The 21,829-nt window shown below is 38.3% G+C and overlaps 1 protein-coding gene across 1 annotated transcript; it reads left to right on the plus strand.

Annotated features, from left to right (window-relative positions):
- The first annotated feature begins 458 nt into the window (after positions 1-458).
- CD7 (CD7 molecule) lies at positions 459-20,675 on the plus strand. Its single transcript, XM_043962801.1, has 4 exons — positions 459-528; positions 14,962-15,276; positions 17,284-17,417; positions 19,221-20,675. The coding sequence occupies exons 1-4, from the start codon at positions 465-467 to the stop codon at positions 19,323-19,325; spliced, it is 618 nt and encodes a 205-aa protein (XP_043818736.1). The 5' UTR covers positions 459-464; the 3' UTR covers positions 19,326-20,675.
- The last annotated feature ends 1,154 nt before the right edge of the window (positions 20,676-21,829 follow it).

Here is a 21,829-nt window from a genome sequence, read left to right on the forward strand (position 1 = left end):
CAGTTTCTCAGTCCATTCAAGTGGTTGACTTATATAATTATCTATTAACATGTTTTATTAAAAAAACAACAACCATGTTTTATCTTCTCAGTAGAATCTAAGCTGTTTAAATGGAGAGATTTTGTTGTTGCTATTGTTTTCTCTGTCTCTCCAGCAAGTTACAGGAGTGCCTTGAACATAATAGATGTTTACTATATCAATCAACAAATATTTATTAAACACCTACTAAGTGCTGGCTGGACTGGACTGGATCGGATTAGATTATCATGGGGAATTACTACAATGCTTTCTATAAAACAAAATTAAAATGTTACCATGAAGTCAAAAGTCAGGAAGTTAAATTTACATCAAGTTGTTTTGAATGAGAGTTTAAATTGTGGTTAGATTCAGGAACAACGCGTGGTTTGCTTTTTTTTTCCTGGCAATAAGGCTGCCAAAACTATAAGGCAGACACTTGAGTGAAGATGTTCCAGCTGCTGATACTTCCAATGCTCTTCTTGCTTCTCTCCAGGACCTTGGCAGAAGACGGTATGTGTGTTTCCCAAATACCATAGGCATCTTTGGGTTCTTGTTTGGTAAAGAGACCAAGAGCAGGTTATGGATGGAGCATCTCAGTAGCTTTCAACTTCTTCCTATGATCTCTCTGCCCATTCTATCCAAATTGGTGAATTCAACAAGCATTTATGAAGTCATGCTTGAGCCAATGTAGCATACCAGATGGAGGGGTGGAGATCCTTAAAGTCAGAAAGACCTGGGTGCTAGTCTTACCTCTGGACATACTGGTTGGGTATGACCATTAGCATGTTACTTAATCTTGTAGCTCCCCAAACAACTTTCTAAGAATATCAAATATAGAGAAGGGGCTGAGCTGCCTTATGGACTAAAAGTACGACATACTAACAAAAACTGGTCCAGACTGGGGTTTAAAAAGCCACACCACTTTGTTAGGCACTAGGAACACAAAGGAATAAAATTAAACAGCTCTCTAACAGAGTTTAAATTCTATTTGTGAAGTTGCAAGGAGGTTATGACACATTTATAAATAAAAATAATGCAAGGTAATTTGAGGAGGGGAAAGCACTAAGAAATGGGAAGGAGGGTAAGGAAGAAAGTCATAAAGTAGGTTGCACCTGAACTGTGTTTTGAGAGCTGGAGATGAAGAGGAAATGCATTTTGAGTGAGCGAACAGACTGCAAATGCATAGGGGTGGGAAATAAGAGTTTTGAGCTCAGGGAATAGAGTATAATCTAGTATTGATGATTCATAGAGCTCTTGAAGAAGATTAACCCTGAAAAGGTAGGTAAAAGCCAAATTGCAGAGAAACTTCCATACCAGACTGAGGAGTTTATATTTTATCTTAGAAACACTGAAGGTTTGGGGGTGAGGGAGTGATGTGGTCAGTCCTGTGCCTTCAGAAGATTATTTTGGCAGATGTGTGAATGATGGAAAGGAGAGTGCCAGGGGCAAGGGAAATAAATTTGGAGACCATTATAATAGTCTGGGCCAAAGGTGTTGAGATGCCTGAACTAAGGACCTGGAAAGAAGAGAATAGTTAAAAGAAATCTTATAGAAATAGAATTAACATGATGGCAATTGATTGGATAGCAGAACTGAAAGAAAGGGGAAAATCAAGAATGTGTTCTAAGTTATAAATCTGTATTACTGAGAAGACAATAGTACCCTAAACAGAATTAAGAGAATTCAGAAGAGAAATGGGTTTAGGGGTCACAATAATCAATTCTCTTTTAAACATAATTAATTTAAGGTCTCAATGAGGCATCCAGGAGATATTTAACAGGCAATTGACAATACAGGCTGAAATCCCCTTCAGAGATTATAGGTGAATATATAAATTTGTGAATTATTTTAATAAAAATCACTATCTTCACAATATCATATATATGCCAATATGTGTATATATATACACTCACACACACACACACATACATACATACAGTGTTCCAAAAGTGCAATTTTATGCCACTAAAGTTTAAATGGACATATATATGACTGTATTTATATAGATATGGGATTATCCTCTCTAGTTACATGGCCAACACCCAAGTTTTCAGCCCTATCATTTCTTTTTTTTAAACATTTTTATTTAAAGTTTTGAATTCCAAATTCTATCCTTCCTTCCCTTCCTTCCCCCCTCCCTCAGTTGGTAAGTAATTATGTAAAACTTTTCCATATTAGTCATTTTGTATAAGAAGGCTCAAATAAAAGAAAAAAAAAGAAAAAAGTTTAAAATAGCATGCTTCAGTTTGTGTTCAATCAATGTCAATTCTTTCTTTGGAGGTGGATAGTATGTTTCATCATTAGTCTTTTGGGATTGTCTTGGATCATTGTACTGCTGAGAATAAGTCATTCACAGTTCTTCATCAGACAAAACTGCTGTTCAATTTAGAACTATGACCAAAGGGCTATAAAACCATGCATACTATTTGGCTAAGTAATACCACTACTCGGTTGGTATCCAAAAAGAAATTTAAAAACAACCAAAAAGTTGAATTCGAAATTGAGGAGATGCCCATCAATTGGGGGATGGCTGAACAAATTTTGGGATGAGATTATGATGGAACACTATTGTGCTATAAGATATGATGAGCAGGATGCTATCAGAAAAACCTGGAAAGACTTATATGAGCTGATGCAAACTGAAATGTACTGTATACAAAATAACAGCAATATTGTGAGATAATCTGCTGTGAATGACTTGGTTATTTTCAGCGATACAATGATCCAAGACAACTCTGAAGGACTTATGAAAAATGCAATCCATCTCCAGAGAAAGAACTGATGGTGTCTGAATACAGATTGAAGCATAATTTTTTTCAGTTCCTTTTTCTAAAGTTTTTTGTCTGTTTTCTTTCACAACCTGACTAATATGGAAATGTTTTGCATGACTACACATGTATAACTTATATTGAATTGCTTGAGTTCTTAAGGTGGGGTAGGGAAGGAGGGAGAAAGAAAATTTGGAACAGAAAGTTTTTTAAATCAATGTTAAAATTTGTTTTTACATGTAATTTGGGAAAAAATAAAATTCTAAATTAAAAAAATTAAACATCAAACAATATTGCTGTCATTGTGTGCAATGTTATCCTTGTTCTGTGCACTTCACTATATAACAGTTCATGTAAATCTATTTAGGTTTTTCTGAAATCATGCTACTTGTCATTTCTTATAACACAATAATATTCCATTACAGTCATATTCCACAACTTGTTTAGCCATTCCCCAACTGAGCCCTATCATTTCTTGCCTAGACTACTGTAACAGGTTCCTAACTAACTCCAATTTTCCCCCACTCCAATCCATCCTCTATTCCTGGCTCTATATCATCTCCAAGATTAAATATAAAATCCTTGTTTGTCCTTCACACCTGACTCCATCCTGCTTTTCAGGTCTTCTTACATATTACTTCTCTATACATGCTCCACATCTAATTCCTATTCTTCACAAATGAAATTCCATTTCCTGACCTGTGTCTGTAGTGGCCATCTCCCATGCCTACAATGCTCTGTTCTGTCACCTCTACCTCTTAACTTGGTTTTCCCTGTTGTCCTTTAAGACTCAACTGTAATCTCACATTCTGAAGGTCATTTTGCATCCTCCATCAACACCACCCACCTTCAAATTCCCCATGAGTAATGTCTTTCTTAAGAAATTACCTTCCAAGATTTATGTGAACTGATGCTGAGTGAAGTGAGTAGAACCAGGAGAGCATTGTATACAGTAACAGAAACATTGCGTGATGATCAACTGTGATAAGCTTAGTTCTTCTCAGTAATACATTGATCCAAGACAGTTCCAAATGATTCATCCACAACCAGAAAAAGAACTATGGAGTCTGAATGCAGATTGAAGCATACTATTTCCAATTTGTTGTTGTTGGTTTTGCTTGTTTCTTCTTTCTTGTGGTTTTTCCCTTTTGTTTGACTCTGGGCAAGTCATTTATCTTTTTTTTTTTTTTTTTTGGCAGGGCAATGAGGGTTAAGTGACTTGCCCAGAGTCACACAGCTAGTAAGTGTCAAGTGTCTGAGAACGAATTTGAACTCAGGTCCTCCTGAATTCAGGACCAGTGCTTTATCCACTGCGCCACCTAGCTGCCCCTGGTTTTTCCCTTTTGTTCTGATTCTTCTTTTACAACTTGAGTAATGTAGAAATATGTTTAACATGATTGTACTGTATAACCTATATCAGATTGCTTACTGTCTTCGGGATCGGGGAGGGAAGGGAGGAAGGGAGAAAAATGCAGAACTCAAAATCTTACAAAAATGAATGTTGAAAACTATCTTTCCATGTAATTGGAAAAAATAAAATAAAATGTTATTTAAAAAAAAGAAATTACCTTCCATTTAGGGACAGCTAGGTGGTGCATTCAGGAGAGCAGCCTGAGACTGAGAAAAGAGGTGTGACTGTAACAATTTGTTGTTCAACTTTCTATTCAGAAAAACTGATAACAGACAGTAATTTTGCCATCCCAAGTCAACATATATTAAATCCAAAGTTGAACTGTTCTTTAATATTTGTTCACATTTCTATTAACAGTGAAAGCCAGTATAAGATAAAAGTATGATCAGCTTTAGTAATTTCTGATTTGTATGTTTCATTAATGGCAAGGGGATGCAAGACTGGGGGCAGTGACCAGCATGCTGCACACAAAGAGGGGGGAAAAATAAGAAATAGAACCTCAATTTGATCAAAAATTGCCCTGATCTTCCTGCCTGGAGACTCTGGACCTAAATGAAAGAATTCTAGTGTTTTTTGCTTAATAACTTCCTGAAGCAGGTTAAAAGCATGAATCCAGTTTTTCTCTTAGGGAAAAGGTAAGGGGTTGTTTCCTCTAGGTCAAAGCTTCTTAAACTGTGGGTCGTGACCCCATATAGGGTCGAATAACTGAATGTGGGGGTTGCAAAAAAAAAATTTGACAACAGTAAAAGGTTATGTATATTTATTTTATATACCCAGAGTCGCATAAAAATTTCCTGGACAAAAATGGGTTGCGAATGGAAAAAGTTTAAGAAGCCCAGCTTTAGGAAAAGATTGATCTCTGTGAGGGATTACTTATACAAAGTTCTGCCTACTTGCTATGGGCTTAGGACTCCCTACTCCATCTCTCACTCTAGTCTCCACCTTTGGAATGTGGACATTGCAAGTCTTTTCAGAAATTGCTAGGGTCAATCAGGCCTTTATCTTCTGACAGTTTTCAATACTAATTGAAAAGAAATATCAGCAAACTTTAAAGAGCAAATATGCTTTGGAATTAACACGTGTTCTCTGGAGCTGGTGGGAGGGAGAGAGGAACAGGCAAAATCACTCTCTTCTATCAGTCTTCCAGAACAGACAATTCAGTAATAACCAGCCTGCCTACTAATACTCCTTTGCCTAAATATCAAGAGGTTCTCCTGGCTGTGATAGGTGGAAGTGGTGGTTGGAGCATCTGACCTTCAGGAGATGTTACTCGAACAGCCCTGCATATCTTCATTTTCACTCCAGTCTTTTGCAAAACTCAAACAGCTCATTTCTTTCTTTCTTTTCTTTTTTAAATAGTATTTTATTTTATTCCAATTACATGTAAAGATAGTTTTCAAGATTCATTTTTGTAAGATTTTGAGTTCCAAACCAAGCTCATTTCTGAACCCATGTTCACTTGCCCTCTTGTGAGATTATTCCTCCAAGGGAAGGAGAAGGTAACATTGTCTCTTTAACACAAAATCTCTCTTTAGAAAGGGGAGTCCAAAAAAGAAAAAAAGAAACTAAAGATTTCCATTCTATCCAAAAGGCTTTATCTTAGCTACTTTAAATCCTTTGGTAGAAGAAATGCTACATTCCTTCCCAATGTTGGAAATTTTTCAGTCCCTTGTAACATCAGTTATGGCATTACTAACATTTGTAATTACATATCACAGAATCAACATACCAGCATTTTCCAGAAGAAAAAAGATTAATCCAAAGTCCTAGGCAATCGAAATACCAACCATACATTCAGTAGACATATTAAAGAGAAAAGCATCCCTTGACAGGCGATTTCAGTGAATGAAGGTCTAAATTGTTTGCAAGATCTATTATGTATATATGTCACAGAAGCACACACATATCTATTTATTTGTTTGTTTGTTTATTTATTTATTTATTTTTGTGAGGCAATTGGGGTTAAGTGACTTGCCCAGAGTCACACAACTAATAAGAGTTAAGTGTCTGAGGTTGGATTTGAACTCAGGTCCTCCTGAATCCAGGGCCCATGCTCTATCCACTGCGCCACCTAGCTGCCTCAGTACACACGTATCTAAAGAACATAAGCAAATATGTATAATAGCAATCAGGTCTACAGGATAACAGAGTACAAAATAGCATGGTATGCACAAATAAACAGGTAATGAAACTATGTGTGCTCAGCAGGTTTAGATATCTACAATACATGCATGATACCAACACAAAGACAAATAAATGTGAACAAGAAAATGCCAAAACAGAAGCATGTACAATAATAGAAACATGTGCCAATGAACATATGAAATTCAATGAAAAGCACACGCTACATGGATAAACATAACATGGTTATCTGAAATTATTTTTTATTTAAGATTTAAAGCCCCCACCTTGGAAGATGCTAGTGGTTTCTGATAAAGACTCTGTTTTCTGTCTCATTCTTGTATAAGATACTGTCATGTCTCATTCCCACTAAGGAAACACATACGGAACAGAAATTGCTGTGGTCGATCACTCCTTTATCTTCAACTAGTTTTCAATACTATTTGAATAGAAATATTAGCAAACTTTAAAGAGCAGATAAGCTTTGGATTTACAGTTACATGTGGAGCACACAATACCTTCCATGCACTAGCATTGTCATCTGGTAAATGGACACTATAATATTGTAAACATTAATGTTAATCAAACATGAAGACTGGCATCTGGTAACATTAACATTGTTTACTAGACAACAGTGTCAAGGTCTACTAGATGACATTTAACCAGTTGTCCCTGTAATATAAGTTAATTTGGTCACTATAACATCATGATTTAGCCCAACTCTCTTTTGGCATGACAAATTACCTACCCCAATCATGGTACTCAGTAGAACTATAGGCCGGAATCCCTAGAAAGTTTCCTACATGTAACAGACACATAATAAATACTTGTTAATTGATGGATTCCTAAACCTGATTTTGTGTAGTGTCAAGGATGGCTAGCAGTATGATTCTGCTATTTGAGATATATTTGTACTACAGAAATCTCCGTAGCTGAAATTCTAGACAAAAAAGAGTCAATCCTCTTCCCTCAGGGGGCAGCTAGGTGGCACAGTGGATAAAGCATTGGTCCTGGATTCAGGAGAACCAGAGTTCAAATCCAACCTCAGACACTTGACACTTACTAGCTGTGTGACTCTGGGAAAGTCACTTAACCCTCATTGTCCTGCAAAAAAACCCAAAATGCTTAAGGGGGCAGCTAGGTGGTGCAGTGGATAGAGCACTGGCCCTGGATTCAGGAGGACCTGAGTTCAAATCCAGCCTCAGACACTTGACACTTACTAGCTGTGTAACCTTGGGCAAGTCACTTAACCCTCATTGCCCTGCAAAAAAAAAAAAAGAATCTTCTTCCTTTTTTTGAAATGGTTATTGGGAAGACAGTAACCCTGGAAGGTTTATTTATTATTCTCATTTTACAGCTGAGAAAACAGGCAAACAGACAGAAGTCAAAATGATTTGCCCAGGGTCACATAACTAGTAAATGTCAAAAGCTGGTTCTGAACACAGATCTTCGTGCATATAGGATAAAACTCTATCCACTGTGCCACCAACTGTGTAGTAATAACACTAAATAACAATATTGGGCAACACTTGTAAAGTGCTTTACGGTTTGCAAAGTACTTTACAAACATAGCTTCATTTCGCCCTCACAATCACCCTGGAAGGTAGGTATTATTATTCTCCCCATTTTGCAGATGAGGAAACTGAGACAGGCAGAGATTAATTGCACAGACATGGGGTCACGCACCTAATAAATGTCTAAGGCTATATGTGTAATCAGTTCTTCTTGACTCCAGGCCTAGCACTCTATAGTACCGGGACCACAAGGTATGAATAATTTTGATAGTTTCTATTATGTAAGAGTGAATTGCTTTCTAGAAAAATTGTTCCAATTCATAATTCAACAAGCAGCACAGTGGAGTTTCTCTTTCTATACAGATCTACCAAAAATGAATAAATCAGTTTTTTCCCTCTCTGCCAAGTTGAAGGGTACAAGGTGGCATCCAGAGTTGTTGAATTTTGTTGAGTTTTCCATTCCTCTGTATATAAGAGAATTTGAACTTTTTTTCAGATAGTCATTGAACTACCTGTTCCATATCCTTTGACAATTTATCTACTATATTGGGGAATAGGTCATACTAGTAAATTTCTATTAATTTCTTATTTATTTTGCATGTTATATTTTTCAAAAATTTTTGCAGCAAAGAATTTGGTTTCTCTCTCTCTCACACACACACACACACACACACTTTATACTGGATGTATTTCTTCTTATTGTGAGAAACCTCTTTTTAAAAAAAAAAATCTTTTTTTAATCCATTGCTCTTTGGCAACCATTTCTATACTTTAATTTGTTTGTTTTGATAGAAAGGAATAGTCTTCCTTATTTCATTAATAATGTTCTCATTTCGATCTTAATATGGGCATACAAAGATTTTCTAGTTTCTTTATTTAATATTATTCACTCTATTTGCAAAAAAATTCTACCTGCATCCCCACACATATACCTTCCTTCTTAAAATTGGAGTCTTCCAAAGATTGCCACCCTTCCCCACTCCGTCCTCCTTGCTCTGATTCTTTTTCTCTAATCATTTGTCTGTTACACTCATTTTTTTTTAATTATTTTTTTTTCTTTTAGTGAGGCAATTGGGGTTAAGTGACTTGCCCAGGGTCACACGGCTAGTTAAGTGTTAAGTGTCTGAGGCCGGATTTGAACTCAGGTACTCCTGATTCCAGGGCCGGTGCTCTATCCACTGCGCCATCTAGCTGCCCCTGTTACACTCATTTTTAATCTGTTCTTTTCTTTCTCCCATTTCTCTTCTTCCCTTTTCCCCCAAAGTCCTTTTGTGTTCAGTTGTTAATCAAGATAAAATAGCTATTGTTTTGTTATCTTCCTCTGTGACTACAATATGATATAGCAACTACTTAATCTTAAACACTTATCTTGATAAGGTTTCTCGGCTGTGGTCTAGGTGGTTTTGTTTATTTTAAAATTTCATTAATATTGTCTTTGTGCGATAACTTCTTTAGTTACCATCCTTTGTCTTAAAAAAGAATTCATAGCTTTACTGATTTAATATTATAATCTTTAACTGTATATATCATTGAAAATTACTTTCTCATTTCTTATTTATACAGGAAAATCTAATGCAATTATTATACTTGATGCTTTTTGAAGAGATGCTTTTGTTCTTGGATTACTGTGTAGTCACAAGCTTGTCACTGTAGTCTTAAAACTTGAAAATTGTCTGTCTGGATGACTTGAATTTGAGGTTCATCTGTTTTTATCTTTTAAAACTGTGCAACCTCCTCCCCTCCGTGGTCTTGTGACTATGCTTCATGTCCAGATTGAGCATCTGCATGTTCCTGTAGCTTTATAATTAATTTGGGGGGGGGACGACTCAAGGCTTAATATTTTTCCAAAGGGAGAAAAACAGCAAAACTCGAGCTTTGTGGGGTGTGGTTTTTTCTTTTTTTTAAGATTTGGATTTCTATTTTAAAAAGAAGAAAGAGTGCAACCTGTCCCTCTTTTTCAATATTTCTAAGAATTTTTCTTCACAATTTACTGAAAGAGTGGTGTCATTTTCTTTTCTTCTTCATAGTTTTTGGAAAATCTGATAATTCTTAAATTTTCTCTCCTTGCTTTGTTACTCAGAATATATTCCTTTTGCCTGTGTCAATCCCAATTCTTTTTCTAGATGTGAAGTTTTATGAAGTCATATTTTTCTTCTTCCCTATTGTCTCTACCATTTTTTTTCTACTGAAACAATTTTGTTTTTCATTGAGCTTGTTATTTTGCTCATAATTGTTATGGATAGTTCTATACTATTGGCTTTCATCATCTGGCTTGAAGGTTTTAACAATAGGGAGCTATTGTAGGACTGAGAGTTGATATGGTAACATACTCAGACATTGACAGGGGCAGAAAAATGGAATGGAGAAGAAAGACTGGGGACAAGGAGACCCATTAAAAAGCAATATCAGGGGCAGCTAGATGGCACAGTGGATAGAGCTCCGGCCCTGGATTCAGGAGGACCTGAGTTCAAATCTGGCCTCAGACACATAACACTTACTAGCTGTGTGACCCTGGGCAAATCACTTAACCCCCGTTGCCCCACAAAAACAAAAAACAAAACAAAAAAGCAATCTCAATAACCCAGTGAAAAGGTTATGAGGACCTGAACCAATTTGAGGTATGTGTGACTGGACAGAATCTGTCATTGTTACTGGCCTTCTTTGATTTTGTAGTGACAGCCTGGCAGGCCTGGGTCCAGTTAGGGATGCTCTGACCCTGAGGGGGGACACCATGTCCATGGAGAAATATGGTTGATCAGCTTGTTGGGGTCAGTTAGAGATTACTCTTTCATTGTGTAAGGGCTAAAATTCTAGCTATAACTGTCTAAAATATCTAATGAGTGGTTGCCAATAAATTATAAGTTTTAGCAAGAGTTAGACTTTTAAGCATTTATTAAGGAGAATAAGAATTTGGTAAAGAGAGAGAGAGAAAGGCCTAGATTCATCTATGTATTAAAGGGAAAGCGCATTTCTAGCTCCCTTCTCTACCCGAGTCCTCAGGAAAAAAGAGAGAGTCAGAGCGCCGGCCTCCCCCTTCTTCCTCCCACAAGCAAACGTCACTTCCTGACACCAAAGAAAAGACGCATGATCTTGCCCTCAGAGACCTTCTCCTCATGGTGGAGCTTTCCTACAGTAAGTCTCCAGCAGGTGGCATCATTCCAGTCGTTATACTTGGAGAAGCAAAGTAGTTGATTAACCAGGGAGAGGTTGGTCAAACAGATAATAAAGCAGCCACCCAGAAAGCTGGGCTCCTTGAATTTACAACTTGAGCTTAGTTGGGAGCCAGTCGTGTTTGCTATGTGATTAGGACCAGGTAGTGACAATAATCTCAAGTTAGAAATGTAGAATTTTTATTATTCATATACCCAAATAGCTAACATCATCATTTTCAAATTGCTGTAACTTTTCAGTCTTAGGTCTCTACCCCAACCCCCTTCTCACCTCTATAAAATTGTCATCTTCTCCTTTGTTCAGGGAGTTGAAGTTATACTTCTTCTCCTAGCCATATCTCTATGGCTGTCTGATTAAACCTCCCCAGGAGTTGAAGTTAGACTTCTTCTCCTAGCCATATCTCTATGGCTGTCTGATTAAACCTCCCCAGGAGTTGAAGTTAGACTTCTTCCCCCAGCCATACCTGTATGTGCTGCCTGATTAAGGAACATGCCATAAGCCTGTACCTCTCCAGGAGTCAAAGTCTAGGCTTCTTCTCCTGGCCATACTTCTGTGTGCCAAATAATAAAAACTTTTACTTCAATTTCGATTGGATTGTGTGGGTGAGTAATTCTTGAAAAGGGAAGGTTTTCAAGAACCCATCTAGCATTAACAATTTCAAAAGTCTGTTATCTGATTTTTTGCAGCAAGCTTAAGGTTATACTGAGAAATGGAGCTACTGGTTAAAAGATTTCTAATCATAGCCTGGCCCATGGCTTTTATGATTGTTGATTATTTCTTGCTCACAAAGAACTTTATAAACTAGTTTAGTCATCTCAAGATCAAGTATGTTCATTGTCATATAATCCCCATTCACTCTTCTAGTTCCTGTTCTTATTTTTCTTGTTTATTCTAACTCTTTTTTTGGGGGGGAGGAGGGACTTGCCCAGAGTCACACAGCTAATAAGAGTCAAGTGTTTGATGAAGGATTTGAACTCAGGTCCTCCTGAATCCAGAGCTGGTGCTTTATCCACTGCATCACATAGCTGCCCCTCATTCATTCTTTTGTTTTGTTTTTTGCACAGGGCTATGGGGGTTAAGTGACTTGCCCAGGGTCACATAGCTAGTAATTGTCAAGTGTCTGAGGCCAGATTTGAACTCAGGTACTCCTGAATCCAGGGCTGATGCTTTATCCACTGTGCCACCTAGGCTGCCTCCCCCCATTCACTCTTACAAATAGAGTTTGTTCATAAAAAAAAGCTGTCTAATCTAGCAATCAGTTTCAACTAAACCCAACTAGTCCATACCTACTAGAGTGGACCTACTTCTCTAATTTGGGTTAGTAGATCTTCTCATTTCATTCTTCATCAAGTTAGAAAAGTTCTCAAAAGTCTTCATTTTTATAATATTGATAGTGAAAATGGATCTGGTTCTGATTCTGCTCTCTTTATTTTGCATTGATTCATATAAGTCTTACCATAGTGTTTTGCAGTCATCTATTTCCTCATTTCTTTTCTTTTCTTTTCTTTTCTCTTCTTTTTTTTTTTTTTGGGTGAGGCAATTGGGGTTAAGTGACTTGCCCAGGGTCACACAGCTAGTAAGTGTTAAGTGTCTGAGGTCAGATTTGAACTCAGGTCCTCTTGAATCCAGGGCTGGTGCTCTATCCACTGTGCCACCTAGCTGCCCCTTATTTCCTCATTTCTTACAACAAAATAATACTCTATCACATTCACATTCCACAATTTATTCAGCCCAGAAGAATTTATACAATAACAACAACACTGTAAAAAACAAATAACTCTGAAAATTGTAAGAACTATGATCATTGTAAGAATGATGACCATTAGGGGAGGCAGTTAGGTGGTGCAGTGGATAAAGCATTGGTCCTGGATTCAGGAGGACCTGAGTTCAAATCTGACCTCAGACACTTGACACTTGCTAGCTGTGTGACCCTGGGCAAGTCACTTAACCCTCACTGCCACGCCAAAAAAAAAAAAAATGATGACCATTCATAATTCCCAAAGACTGATGAAGCAACTTGCTCCCCGTTATAGAGAGCTGATGCATTTACAGTATAAAATGAAACATATATTTCTGTATATGGCCATTGAGGGAATTTACTTTGCATCAAGTACAATTTGGTTTTTGTAACAATTGCATATTTGTTACAATAAATTTGGGTTTTTTTCTTTTTTTTTCTAGTGGCATGGGGTATAGAAGGGAAAGAAAAGAGATTTTTGTTAATGTTAATTTTTTTAATAGAGAGGTAAGGGATGCTACAGATGTGGAATGTTGCAAGCACTTTCAGATGAATTCACTGTATTATTTTTACTTAGCTGTTTTGCTTTGTTGTAAGAAAATTCTCATGAAGTAGAGATAATCTATAAATGTATATAATGTAAAAATAAAATACATTAATAAAACTTTAAAAATTAAACAAGAAAGACATCAATAAATCAGTGTTTCTTGTTATTGATTTCTCAAAAATATTTAAATATATTAGGAAATTGGGTTGTTTAAAATTGAGAATAATCACTTTGAATTTTTCCCATTGCTATTTTATATTACATAAACTCCTCAATATAACCTTCCCCCTCTCCCCTACTCAGTGAGTCATCTCTTGTTGTAACCAAGAAGAAAATAGAGAAAAAGAGCAGTTCAGAAAAACCAACCAGGGGCAGCTAGATGGCGCAGTGGTTAAAGCACCAGCCCTGGATTCAGGAGTACCTGAGTTCAAATCCAACCTCAGACACTTGACACTTACTAGCTGTGTGACCCTGGGCAAGTCACTTAACCTCCATTGCCTGCAAAAACAAAACAAACAAACAAACAAACAGAAAAATCAACCAGTAAATTTACCACATAAAATAGCATATGTAATATTCCACCTCTGTTACAAAATAAATAAGGTACATTTTGATTATTTAAAAACAAAGAAATATTTTAAGATCTTCCCACCCTCACCTCCCTTCCCATCATTGATCTGTTTTGTGATTAGATTCTCCCATCTTGGTTTTGGGCATACCTGTAGTGGCAGTATTCTAGAAATGGGTAGGTACAGGCCTAGAAGGTCCCTAACACCCTGTTCTAATTCATCTCTATTATGGGAGTCAAGTGGCATTGTGATTGCAGTAATCGATCAATCAATCAATGAGTATTTCCTATGATTCTATTATTTAAGGGAGGAAACCATACAGTGGAAAGAGCACTGACTAAACTGAGAAATTCATAAGACTTGGGTTCAAATCCTGACTCTAATACTACGTGTGTTGACTTGGGTAAGCCTCTTAGACTGCCTGGGCCTCTCTAGGTCATTTTACAGATAAGTTCAGGTTTTCTCATCTATAAAATTAGGGGGTTAGACTAAGTGATCTCTAAGTTCTCTTCCAGCTCTGGGTCTATGGTTCTATAACTTTATATGTCAGGTACTGTGTTAGGTGCTGGGATACAAAGACAAAAAAGAAACAGTTTTTTCCTTCAAGGAGTTTATATTCTACTGAGGAGACAGACAGACAGATAGAAAGACAGATAGATGATAGATAAGTAAATAGATGAATAGATGCTAGAAATAGATGATAGGTAGATAATAGGTATGTATATATATAATAGATATAGATAGGTAGATTATATAAATGATTGACGCTATAGATAGATAATAGGTAGATAGATAGATATAGATGTACATATATATGTGGAGAGAGAGACAGGAGAGAGAAGGGAGAAGAGAGGGAAAGAGACAGGTAGACAGAGGCAGAAATGAGAAGGAAGTGCATTCTTTGTAAAGGTAGAGATGTGAGAAGGAGTAATATACATATGGACCAACAAGAAGGCCAGTTTGGCTGGAGCTTGAGAAGAGTAAAGTATAATAAAGGTTGGAGTTAGAATGTGCAGGGATTTAAATGCCAGGCAGTGATTGGCATGCCACTGCCACTGCCACAACATTCAGCTCAATGGAAATTTCTTTGTCTCTTCCTTTCAGAAGTGGAACAGTCTCCCTCACTCATCAAGGTTGAAGAAGATGGCACAATCAATATCACCTGCATTACCAAGGGAGTATCTCGTGGGCTCTACTTGAAGCGACGTACTGTCAGGCCCATGAACGTGATACATTTATCAGATAAAAGCAAATTAATCTTTCATGAAAATTACAAGAACCGCACCAACATCTCTGGGTCCTTGAATAATTTAACGATCACAATAAGCAATATAGAACTGAATGACATCGATATCTATACCTGTGAAGCCACAGTGTTTGATAACCTCCAGGGAAACGGCACCATATTGATGGTAACAGGTACCCAATTCTGCTCATACTTCAGAGAAGTGAATACCATTTCCAGAGTCTTAGCTCACACTCTTTCCCCTAACTATAATATACTTTCTCCTAAATCCCATTATCCTTTCAAGACTCAACCCCAGTCCCATTCCTTTCATAAAGAACTATTATATTTCCATAGATTCCCATCTTTTATGTATTTAAAAGTTTTCTCAATAACCAATGTCATGAAAATAAAACAATCATTATGTACTATAAAGAAGAAAAAAGAAAGAACTACACTAGTTCTTAGAAATCCTTTAAAAGTCCTCCTTGGAACTCATGTAACACTTGTTCTCAATTATATATTACTTTGTATTATTATTAAGTATATATTTTTGTGTATATGCCCTTTCTTCCAAAATAGTCCATATTTTCCTGTAGGGCAGGGTTTCTGTCACTCAATTCATCCACTCATTCAATCAATGAACATTTTGAGCATTTACTATGTGCAAGTTACAGTGCTAGGTACTAGGGGATAAAAGAAATATATGGCCCCTGCTCTCAAGGAACTGACAGACTAATAGGGGAAATAAGACCGGAACACAAATAATGCAAATTATCATTTAGTCAGCATGTAAGAGAAATACGAACAGAAAGCAAGTCACCTGATATAGGGAATAGAGCACTACTTGTGAAATTGGAGGATCTTCCATTCAAATCTTGGCTTTGCTATTTCTGACTTGGGTGACCTTAATTGAGTCACAAAATCTCTCAGATTCATTTTCCTCATCTGGAAAATAGACTAGAGGACATATGAGTTCTCTTCTAACTCTAAAATCTAATTACTCTATGATCCTCTATGATTGTGAGTAAGGATTGTTTTTTCTCTGTCTTTGGATCCCCAGCACCTAGAATAGCACCTGACACATAGTAGGTGCTAAATAAGCATCTGTTGATTGATAGACCCATCCTATGCTATAAGAACTTAGAGGAAGAAAGGGTCACTCCTAGCTAAGAGGATCATGAAAGGCTTACTAGAGAAGGTAACTCCTGAGCTGGACCTTGCTATTGTTCAGTCATTTTTTCAGTTGTGTCTCACTCTTCGTGACCCCATTTGGGGTTTTCTCAGCAAGGGTAGTGGAGTGATTTGCTATTTCCTTCTCCAGCCCATTTTATAGATGAGGGACCTGAGGCAAACAGGACTTGCCCAGGATCATACACCTAGTAAGTGTCTGAGGCCAGATTTGAACTTAGGAGGATGAATCTTTTTGACTCCAGGCTCGGCATTCTAGCCAAATGAGCTGGATCTTAAGGGGGAAACAAAAGATTTTCAATAGAAAGAGGAAGGGGCAGCTAGGTGGTACAGTGGATAAAGCACCGGACCTGGATTCAGGAAGACCTGAGTTCAAATCTGGCCTCAGACACTTGACACTTACTAGCTGTGTGACCCTGGGCAAGTCACTTAACCCCCATTTCCCTGTGGGGAAAAAATAGAAAGAAGAAAGGAGGAGTACATTGTAGGCCTCAGGGAGGGCATAAACAAAGACACAGACTGAAAGTATGTAAGACAAGAATAGGACATGCTACCAAAAAGAAGAAGAAGAGGACATGCTAAGTAGTCCTGAGGTGTTGAGTTGTGGTGGAAACTGGTCTAAGTTTGTCTCCACTATTTGCCCTAGGATGGAATATAGGGATTAGGCCATAGGGTTACAGCATCACAGAATGTCAGAACTGGAAGGGAATCTTAAAGATCCTCTTTTCCAACACTTACATTACAGATGAGAAAACTGAGGTTCAGAGAAATTAACAACATTGAAGCACATAGTAAGTACCAGAGTTGGAATTTTAACTCCTGACACCCAATACAGTGTGTTTTCTACTATTTAGGGAAACAGAGACTGATGAGTTAAGTGACTTACCCAAGTCATACAGCTAAGGCCACAGAGATAGCTATCTTTTTTTTCAGTGCTCCCCATCTACCTGTGGAGTACCTGAAGCTTGTTGGAGCCTTGCAAATCACTCTTCACTATTTCCTCTTCCTAGAAAAGAAATGGAAAAATGTAAACTCGACAAATCCACCCGTGTCGATAAATCCATGGTTGTGGGTGGTCTTCATTGTGATGTCTTTCTTCATTGGGCTATTCCTATGGCCACTGTTAATGACAATGAAGAAGCGGGTAAGTGAGTCAGACCTGTTGCTTGTCTTGTGTTTTTTCATTTGACTATTTCCCCCACGCAATAGGCTGAGCTTCTCTCCAAAGCACAAAAGGAAGAAGAGGCAATAGGAGATACAGAAAAACCAATCATTAGGATATCCCCAATACCATCTCATTTTCTTCTGCTGAGTTCCTTGGAGTGGGACCCCCAGATTGCAATGTCTATGGAAAGCTTTGGTCGGAGCCAGGATTAGCTAGGAAAAGCAAATCATGTGTAGGGAGGGGAGGAGCAGAACTTGGGCATCATTAGTGGAAATGCTACGGTCATGAAATGTGAAGGTCACAAAACACTGAAAGGAACTCTATAGGACAAATGTTGAAGAGGATGCAGATATGCAAAGATTCATCGTCAAGCACAGTTTGGGGACTGCCCCTTAGCAGCACAGGATCTTGTTCAGTTATTATTATTATTATTATTTTTTTTTTTAGTGAGGTAATTGGGGTTAAGTGACTTGCCCAGGGTCACACAGCTAGTAAGTGTTAAGTGTCTGAGGCCGGATTTGAACTCAGGTACTCCTGACTCCAGGGCCAGTGCTCTATCCACTGTGCCACCTAGCTGCCCCGATCTTGTTCAGTTCTAATGTGACTGTAATTCCAGAAAGTACCAGGCTCCAGGGTCTATTGGGAGACAGAAATACCTTTTGGGGTGTGTGTGTGTGTGTGTGTGTGTGTGTGTGTATGTGTGTATACACACATATATATACATAAAAGATATTTCTCTCTATATTTATGTGTATATATGCATATATGTATATATTTATGTGTATATTTGTGTGCATGTATGTCTATGATGTGCATGTGTATACATGTGTGTGCATACATACATCCAGATGTATTACTCATCTTCTGTGTATATATATGTACATATGCACACACACATACACACACACTGGATCATGGATAAAAGTCTACCTGCAGAATAAACTGAGAAGTCTTGGGCTAGATCAGTCTTTAACATCCCTTTCAGGGGGCAGCTAGATGGTGCAGTGGATAAAGCACTGGCCCTGGATTCAGGAGTACCTGAGTTCAAATCTGGTCTCAGACACTTACCACTTACTAGCTGTGTGACCCTGGGCAAGTCACTTAACCCCAATTGCCTCACCAAAAAAAAAGAAAAAAAGAAAAAATCTTCTTGTTCATATAAAGGGGCAGCTAGGTGGCGCAGTGGATAGAGCACCGGCCCTGGAGTCAGGAGTACCTGGATTCAAATCCGGCCTCAGACACTTAATACTTACTAGCTGTGTGACCCTGGGCAAGTCACTTAACTCCAATTGCCTTACTAAAACAAAACAAAACAAAACAAACAAAACAAAAAAAAACATCCCTTTCAGTTCTAAAATCTGTGATCCTCCAAGTTACTTGCAACAGCATTGCATCATAAGAACAGAACTGGATTTAGAGACAAAGGAGATAGGCCAAAATCCCAGCCCTACCACTTAATATTCTGTGATTCTGGGTGAGTCACTCCCTCTTTGGGTCTCAGCTTCTTCATCTATAAATTGAGGATTTTCTGGTTCTAACTCTTTGATCTCAGATGTGTCAGAAATAGGATCTGAACACAGAATGTCTCCCCGCTGCCTTCCTTTACAAATACAAGGCATCATTGTGGAATGTAAAAAACAATAACAACAGACCACCAGTAGTTAATGTTTTATTTCCGAAGAGACATTTGATCTAGTCCTAAGGGGGCTGTTCAGCTTACAGAAGGAGATTTGAGGCACTCAAAGCGAATTCAAAATTGGAAAAACTGCTTTTGTTTTCCAGGTGTACAATTTAAGAAGGCCTCAGCACACATCATGTAGCGTATACGAAGACATGTCCTTTGTCATTCAACAGAACAATACATGCCATAGCAATCAGTATAGCTGACCAGCCTCACTGTGGAGATCAAGCAAAGATACCTTCCAAAAAGAACATTTTCCTCTCCCCTATTCTGTAACTTCTATCTGCTGTAACTTCTATCTGCTGTGGAACTCCACCTTCCACTAGGAAACAGTCGACACAAATCATCCCAGAAGAAAGGACATTAAGTTGTTTAATGGATTTTAAATTCCATAGGACTAGAAATGGAAAAGATCAGGTTCAGCATATATCAACCTACTCCCATCCCATTTTCCAGACTTGCCAGAGGTCACACACCTAGCAATTACCAGAGCTGAGATCTGCATCCAGGTCATGGAAGGGGAAAGGGGACCTTACACTAGCAGAACTGGCTTAATGACTAGGTGATGAACCCATGCTATCCCAGAGAAGTTTCATTTCATCAATAGTTTCTTCTATGATAAACTCCATACCAAGGGTTATGATGGAATGAGGTGGACCAAAAATGTAGGTATCTTCAATAAGAAACTCCCATTGATCCCTATCCACCTGGAAATGCATGGGTCACTCATATCTGTGGGTGTGGGGCAGTAGACCATCACTTTTTTTAACTCAGAGCACACCCTCAACTGGAGCTGTCCCAAGCACATTGCTAAAGTCCCTACAAGCTGAGGCAGTGAAGAAGAATCAGCCTGATTTTCACCAGGGATGAAAGGGTTTCTTCAAGATGAATGTGGCCAGACAAAAGAATGACAGTGATTGTGGTGCCTTCATATTGCAGTCTTGCAAGTACCTGGTCCTATCTCAGCCTTTAACTTCACACATCAGGACATGCCCAGACTTCATTGGCAGATTTACAAAGAGCTTTGTCACTGCAGACTCACTGTATGAGCATTGGACCCCAGGCCCCCAACCCTATATGAAAGTCAGAGAAGATCCTTCCCCTCTCTGACCTGCAAAAACCTATTCCTTTTTTTCCCTGGACCCTGGCACTCCCTCATGTACCTGTTTGTTTGTCATAATTAAATGTTTCCCTTGGTTTCTGGGGGTGGGGAGAGTCAGAAGGGGGAAAGCATACTAACAATGTTACCCCCAAAAAAGTGAAAGAAAAGAAATGAGGTCATTGGGCTGTCATTAAAAATGTACAAAAGAGAACAGAATGGAGTTCAGAAGGAAAAAGACATTGAGATTTGGGTATGGGAAAGAGAGCAGTGGTCCAAAATTAGGCTACAACTATAGGAAGGAACCAAGAGACTTCAGAGGAAGGACCTGTCTTAAGATGACATTCTTTGTGGTGGCACTATGCTAAGCAATCTATTTCCTCACTACTCTATGTCATATTGCTATAAATTTGGACCTTTGACAAATAAGTGCTTTGACAAAATAATAATAATAATAATAAAGATCTATAAGGCTGGCATCCTTAGAGATTGACTCATTGGCCCTTGGCTTTCTACACTATCTATGTTCTCTTGCTGGAGTTTGAATTGAGCTTAAATCATTGCGGGGTATAGAAACTTCTCCTTTGAAGGTGTTGTGGGCCAGTTTGACATTGGGGCAGTGTCCTGAAGGTCAGCACAAACATTTGATATTAGTGGGGCCTGGGGGCAGCTAGTTGGCTCAGTGGATAAAACATCAGCCCTGGATTCCGGAGGACCTGAGTTCAAACCCAGCCTCAGACACTTGACACTTACTAGCTGTGTGACCCTGGGCAAGTCACCTAACCCTCATTGTCCCGCAAAAAAGAAAAGAAAAGATATTAGTGGGGGCCCACAGCATACCTCAGAGTGCAAGAAGCTAAGACTTAGCTGAGTTATGCTGGGATAAGGTTATGCTGAATGAGGCCACCACTTTAGGGCTAGCAGGAGTGGACTGTCATATTTCCACCAATCCTGTATATCCTTCAATAAAAAAGACATTTTCTGATGGCAATGAATGGAATGAAGGAAATAAGTATTGATTAAGTGCTGGCTATGTGTCAGGTTCTGTGCTAAGTGCATTCGATCCTTACAACATCCCTGAGAAGTAGGAGCTATTATTTTTTGTTGTTCAGTCACATCCAATTCTTTGAGAACTTATTTTGGGGTTCCCTTGGCAAAGATACTGGAATGGTTTACCATTTCCTTCTCCAGCCCATTTTACAGATGAGGAAACAGAGGCAAACCGGTGAAGTGATTTGCTCAGAGTCACAGAGCTGGTAGGTGTCTGAGGCCAGAATTGAGCTCATGAAAATAAACCTTCCTGTTTCCAAGCCCAGTGTTCCATCCACTGTGCTACCTAGTTCCTCCAGTGCTATTACTATCCCCATCTATAGCTGAGGACACTGACAAGGGCAGAGATTAAGTGACCTGCCCAGGAACTCAAGTCTTCCTGACTCCAGGTCTAGAGCTCTTTACACTGTACCATCTATGGGAACCAAATCTCATCCTGATCAGACATTGCCAGGGCTGGCTGACCTGTAGTATACAGATTTGTGGCTATACTCTAGGTTAATGCAGCATAGTATAAAAATGTAGCAATCATAGCTAACATTTATACAACTAGCTAAGTGG

Source organism: Dromiciops gliroides, chromosome 4 (assembly GCF_019393635.1).
Source record: "Dromiciops gliroides isolate mDroGli1 chromosome 4, mDroGli1.pri, whole genome shotgun sequence".
NCBI lineage: Eukaryota > Metazoa > Chordata > Mammalia > Microbiotheria > Microbiotheriidae > Dromiciops > Dromiciops gliroides.

Coding starts and splice junctions, on each gene's coding strand:
- CD7 (XM_043962801.1), top strand. CDS start 465: ATGTTCCAGCTGCTGATACTTCCAATGCTCTTCTTGCTTCTCTCCAGG. Junction 529..14,961: donor CAGGACCTTGGCAGAAGACG/GTATGTGTGTTT, acceptor TCTTCCTTTCAG/AAGTGGAACAGTCTCCCTCA. Junction 17,418..19,220: donor TAATGACAATGAAGAAGCGG/GTAAGTGAGTCA, acceptor TTTGTTTTCCAG/GTGTACAATTTAAGAAGGCC.